Source organism: Labeo rohita, chromosome 9 (assembly GCF_022985175.1).
Source record: "Labeo rohita strain BAU-BD-2019 chromosome 9, IGBB_LRoh.1.0, whole genome shotgun sequence".
Lineage (NCBI taxonomy): Eukaryota > Metazoa > Chordata > Actinopteri > Cypriniformes > Cyprinidae > Labeo > Labeo rohita.
The window spans coordinates 12,506,870-12,513,373 of record NC_066877.1 but is presented as its reverse complement, the minus strand read 5'-3'; the positions used below and the strand labels follow the sequence as shown (position 1 = coordinate 12,513,373).

The following is a 6,504-nucleotide window of genomic DNA, read 5'->3' as shown; positions in this document are numbered from 1 at the left end:
AATAAAACAATAATAACAACAATAAACATTGTTGACCCTTTCCACTGACAGTGATGACGCCATAAATATATGTGACCATGGACCACAAAATTATAGTCATAAGGTTAAATTTTTGGAAATTGAGATTTATTCATCTGAAAGCCGAATAAACAAGCTTCCCATTGATGTATGGTTCGTTATGATATGACAGATCTACAATAGATCTATAGCTATTTGAATATCTAGAATCTGAGGGTGCAACAAAAATACATATATATGAGAAAATCACCTTTTAAAGTTGTCCAAATAAGGTTCTTAGCAATGCATATTACTAATTAAAAATTAAGTTTTGAAATATTTACGGTAGGAAATTGACAAAATGTCTACAGAGGACATGATCTTTACTTAATATTCTAGTGATTTTTGGCATAAAAGAATTACAATGTATTTTTGTCAATTGCTTCAAATATACCCCTGCTGCTTAAGACTGGTGTTGCGGTCCAGGGTCTCATATAAAACGTAATTCTACCCTAATTATAAGCTACAAAACTGAACAAAATAGGCTAATTTTTAAAGAATAAATTTTAAACCACCAAAATGTAGGAAAACTACAGAAACACACAAAGAACACATATAACAGGTCATGATTTTACATTAACAATTTTAATGTATTGTCACAAGCAAAATACATTATAGCCAAATGATCAGTCGAGTGAAAACAAGAAAAGGACACAGAATGCTGATCAGTCCTTGTGTGTTAAAGTGGGCAATACAAATTAAATATTAATTATTTACGGTTTATGAGGACATACGCTTCTTAAATGTAGCCCTATGCCCAATATTCAGACCTACACCGTCCACGAGTAAATATCGACTTTAAATAAATAAAAATATTTGAGTGTTAACTATGCTCGATTACAAAAGTGTAGTAGCGAACAGATGTTTGCTTCTTACCATTTGTTCTCATACCATGTAGAATTTTCTCTTCACTTCTGCAGGCTACGAAGACTTTCTGTTGTCCGGCTGATTTTAATGATGAATTAACCAGATACAGAGTGATGGTGTGATTTATTTTCCATAAGATGGCGCTAAATTGCTTTCTTGTCTTGTGATCAACACTAACAATCCACCAAATGTTATTCCCAAATTATCCTTAAATGTTAAAGGCCTTTTTCATTTTGTTTCTTATCTGGGGTGTGATTAGTCTACAATATTGAAATCAGTCAGTTGCGCTTTTGAATGTTAGCCTTGTGTAGTCTATCCTGAGACGAATAAAAAAATCAGTTATAGTGATTATTGATATTGTTCAGGTTATTTAAACTGTTGATATTGTTAACGCAACTTAAATGAGACGCAGACACGGCACCGAAGGGTCCTGGCGGTTGCAGGTTGTGGCTGTGATAGAGGGTCGGAGGAGATCCGGGCCAGTATGAGAACCCCGACGGACCAGCACCTGGAGCGACCAGACTGAGTTTGGAAATGCCTGAAAACTGGATGGGAGCGAAGTTGCTCTGAAATTTGTAAATAGCTTGTTCGGTTGAGGTGGGCTGGCACACTTGCGCCAGGCCGTTAAAGTCAAATTTGTACGCGTAGCGCTTTCCGTGCACCTTGGTCATGATGTTTTTGTCGTAGTAATAACGCAGAGCTCGGCTCAGTTTGTCATAGTTCATGTTCGGTTTACTCTTGCGTTCCCCCCACCGTCTGGCCACCTCGTCCGGGTCTATCAGTTTAAATTCTCCATTGGTTCCCTCCCAGGCGATGCAAGTCATATTGGCGCTGTCAGACAGCAGCTCCAGAAGAAACTGCCATAGCTGGATTTGTCCACTTCCTAAAATGCAAGGAAAGTAGGCTTACATATATGTAGGGAAAACACAGACTGAGACCTTTTGTAAACAGTATGTAAAGAGTGAGAGTAAATAAAGGACACTCGTAAAAAGGTTAGGCTACTTACAAATAACCCTTTTTACTCCTTTAGTTCTTGAGAGGGTTATATGGTTCTTTGGAGATTAAAATCGTTTTTAAAAAGAATGTTTAATTATAGGTTGTTTGGTGTATTGACTTCTTCGTTCCAATCTAAAAACTAAGCCGTTCTTTGTAGGGTAAAACGTTCTAAAAATGTTCTTCAAACTAAAATTGGTTCTTTAAAGAAATATTCACCTCTGGGAATACAAAATGGTTCTATGGCATCATACGTGAAAACCCTATTTTAAGGCTTCAGTGATGCAATTGAAGAATTATTTTTGGTTCCCCAAAGAACCTTGCAGTGAACAGTTCTTAAAAGAACCATTTTGAAGAACATTTAAAAATTTTTCGAACCTTTTCAGCATTTGAAAGTTTCCATGGATGTTCAAGGTTCTTCACTGAACCACTGATGCCAATAAATAACCTTTATTTTTAAAAGTTTATACTAATTGGGTGTTTATTTTAATTTTATGTTTCATTTAGGCCTAATCATAAATATAAAATGAAATAAATTCATAAATCAGAAGATTAATGCACACAATAGCATACTGAATTTTTAAAAAAAATTATGCAAGAACAATTTTTGCACAAAAGTGAGAACATTTCCTGTCAAGAACTCATCGCAACACTCACCTTTTTGCACGCCTGTGTTGATAGGGGTCCAAGAGGAGCTTTTGCTTTCCTTCAGAAGATTTTCTGTGGGGTCTGAAAGAAAGCGTTTAAAAATACATCTGACATTTAGAATTTAGCTGTGATTCATATTCTAAATACCTTCTGAAATATTGGAGTAACGTGAATAAAACGGAACATATGCATTAAACCTATTTCCCCTCTTCTGTGTATTTGTAATTTTAGAGAAAACACGTAATGTAATCTATATATCTATATAAATCTAAGAAATCGCAGTAAAAGAGGTTAAATATTATGAGTATTGTCGTGTTGCTGCTCGATGTATTTGCCCAGACTTCAGCGTTGAGGTCAGGAAACGCGTCCAGGAAAAAGGATATCCGATTTCCGACAAAAGAGGACATGCGTTCCAGATGGAGAAGTCAGAGACACCGGCGATGGTGCGCAGCGTTACACCCGCAGACCCCTAGCATCGCCCTTTTCTTTTCAGTCATTTCAGCAATATTTCTCATTTTACGCACAAAAAGACTGTGTACCTGAGAGATACATGTTAAACATAAGGCTTCCTCCGCAGTTCTGTCGCATTGTGGTGGCGGTGGTGGACGTGAAAGGGTAGGCTTTCATTGGCGCAAAGATTTTTATTAAACTTTATCTCAAAACTGTGATCTGGAATAAATGTGAGACAGATTGAAGTTTCCAGGCAACTGTCACAAGCCCCATCTCTGAGACAATATTCAGACAGCAATTTCCTTCGGTGCATTGGTTTAATTAAAAGAGCAATTTACCTCTGTCATCCCTCCCCGTCTCCACAATAAAAAGGAACCGATAGAAATTCGGCCTTATCAATCCACCATCAAGGTTTAATAAAGTTTCTGCGTTAAGATCAGAGTTTCTATGGAGAATTGAAGTGTTTGACATGGAAACCGGTTCAGATCCTTTTTCTTTTCCGCCTTTTTACCTCTTTGCAAACAAAAAGGCCTGTTCCATGTTGGTTGAGAATATTTACCTTTTAACCATGCCTGACTGCATAATGGTAAACAAGAACATTTTATCCCATACTTATGCTGCTTTAATACGCAATAGATGCTATTGTAAACCCTCTGCCCTGTCTTATATGATCCACTCCTGTTGGCCTGTTAGGTAATGCATATATGTACTGGTTGAAATTAATCTTTCACATAATACCTTTCTAAATTGGAGTAATATTCTACTTTTCTAAATTGACCATATATAGACAATAAAAATGTGTTTTTTTTTTTTTTTTTTTTTATCCTATGACAGTCATATTTTATTATACGAATCCTTGGATGTGTTTTTCATTTATCTTTTTTTACAAAACCAGATCTTGACAAAATGACAGCCTATGATAATTCCAAATGCAAATCCAAATCCGATGATAGATTCCAATTCAGAATTTAAAAAAAAAAAAAAAAAAAAAAAAAAAAAAAAAAAAAAAAAACAGCTACAACAAAACAGATTGGTTTCACCTTATATTTGACAATACTACGACACTCCATTCGTGAACTAATGAAAAAACCGAGAAGGAGTCTAAATGTTTTATTATAAAAATGTTTATAATAGAATGTTTTTTTATTGTGCCAAGTAAACATGTTAATGCAGTCCGTCTGTACATGGGTGTGTATTTACTGTTTAAAACTGACAATAAGGGTAAATATTTGGTAATTAGGGGTAAGGAAGTCTCATGACCATGAAATAGATCAGGTAGTGGAGCTGTATGTAATATATGTATGTAGTAAAGCAGTCTGCTTTATTGTGTATATTTAACCTGTATATATTACATATTAATTAATGGCAGCAGCTTAAACTGTCAAAGTAGTAGCATCACTATTGACATGAATAAACATTAATATCACCTGTAACAATTTTATTCATCTTGTAGTTCTTTCTGTGCATCACTCTGTCGAGCTCTGTCGTTTTGTCTTTGGCGTCCCAGACTTGCTTTAGCTGCCTGAGTCATTAAATAGAACGCAGGCAACTTAAAACAAGCCCCGGATGCAAGGCAATGCTTCAGTTTGTCCACGCAACATATGCTTCTTCATGTTGGTGCGCGACCAATAAATCCGGTACTCCTGGATGCAATAATTAGAGAAAACGCAATATGCTTAACAGGGGGAAGAGGAACCAGAAAATAAAAAAATGTAAAGAGAATAGCTGAAATCTGATATATATCTGAAGACATGTTCATTGTGTTTTTAATATCAGGATGAAAGCTGTAAATGACCTGCATGATTACATACTGTAAAAGTGAGTTGTTCATTTACAAAAGCCATACAAAATGTTTTCATTACATATACATTTTTTAAATGTATAATATACATTTATATTACCGGAATCCACTGGTTCTCTTGTTTATTGATTTTATTTATTTAATTTGTCTCCCATAAACTGATTTTTTTTTCCCAGAGAATTTTATTTGCGCTTTGAATTCAAATGTTTGGGCAAAAAATTATATATATATATATATATATATTTTTTTTTTTTTTTTTAATTAAATGGGGCGGTGATGAGGATAATAATTAAGAGTAATTTAAGAGATAAATTCAATTACCACCATCAGTTGATGCTCAACATGTAAAATGTCTTTGTTTCAATTATTGCCGCAGGCCCATACATTTCCCCAGTACCCTTTAAATTTGTTATTAATTTCAGTTTAGGGATCGGTATAAGATTTCTAAACAAGAGGTAAACACTGTAATAACAATCAGTTACTTTTATTAATTACAATTAGTTTACTTAAATATTTTCCTTTAATATCTTTAACCGACTTAATATTATATTTTAAGCCGCATATTTAGGTTAGCTGATAAAATAATAATGTGTAGTTTTAAAAGGTTCGATTTGTGATTCATAGCTTTATAACCTGCCTGTCATTTCCTACTAACCTCTAACTCACTAGTGCCGGTCTATGTCCTGATTTGCTCCCTTAACAAATTGACTTACCCCGTCCTGTTATGTCAGACTGCAGCCTGTCTCAGATCCAGCTGCTTTCAGCACTCTTGCCTGTCTTATAGTCATTGCACTAAGAACGAGTGCTACACTTTTAATCAGCTCGAAGTGAAATGTATATTTGATAAAGGTGTGTACAGTTGAACATTTATTAGGAGATCCTGGACTGGGTGTGGAAGCGAGTCTTCAAACAGCAACTGCTCCGTCCACATATGATCCTGTGAGTGGGTGTGTGTAGCCAAATACTGCTAGAGACCTGGACGGTTACACAGCAAACAAATAAGAGGCGGAATTACACCCGGATCCCGGGGTTACGAACCATCTGATTGGACGAACAAGAACTCGCACTTCCTTCAGCCCGTCATCATTAAAAAGATTCGTCCATTGCAGTAGATCCCGGCTGTTTTTAACAATGAAATATAACCAAGAAATAATATTTACTACATGTATTTAATGCACAAAGGTCAGGACCTCGGACAGCTCCAGACAAACCCAAACGGGTGAGACTTCCACCCCCTCATCATCCATTTGTAATACATTAACCTTTTTTCCCCCTCAATTTTTTCATACTTATGGGCTATATCATATGTAATTTCTATATGTACACATAATATTCACTTTTTTCTTTATTATTCTTGCTTTATTTTACATAAACCCTGAACGCGGCTTAAGAGGGAAAGAGTGCATGCGTTTGCAAAAACAGATTTAAGTTTTTTGCCATTTGTTAACATGTTTTTATTGTATTATTATGTTAGTCAGCTGTATGTTTTGTTGTTGTTGTTGTTATTTTTACTTTATATCAGAATAACCCAACTGCAATTTGACTGAGATTAATTGAAAGGCACAATGAAAAATCATGATTTTTAAAAATTGTTATGTTTTTGCAAATTATATGTATATGTATATATATATATATATATATATATATATATAAAATATGTAAAGTAAGATAATTTATAATTTTTATTT

At 34.7% G+C, this 6,504-nt stretch overlaps 1 protein-coding gene across 2 annotated transcripts; it reads right to left on the bottom strand.

Moving 5' to 3' along the window:
• Positions 1–623: 623 nt before the first annotated feature.
• fev (FEV transcription factor, ETS family member) lies at positions 624–4,506 on the bottom strand. 2 transcript variants are annotated; one of them, XM_051118577.1, is made up of 3 exons: positions 4,443–4,506; positions 2,575–2,646; positions 624–1,807 (listed from the first exon to the last, which is right to left on the bottom strand). In XM_051118577.1, the coding sequence occupies exons 1-3, from the start codon at positions 4,480–4,482 to the stop codon at positions 1,260–1,262; spliced, it is 660 nt and encodes a 219-aa protein (XP_050974534.1). In that variant the 5' UTR covers positions 4,483–4,506; the 3' UTR covers positions 624–1,259. The 2 variants fall into 2 exon arrangements, with proteins under 2 accessions (XP_050974534.1, XP_050974533.1); XM_051118576.1 differs by lacking the exon at positions 4,443–4,506 and adding an exon at positions 3,105–3,242.
• Positions 4,507–6,504: the final 1,998 nt, after the last annotated feature.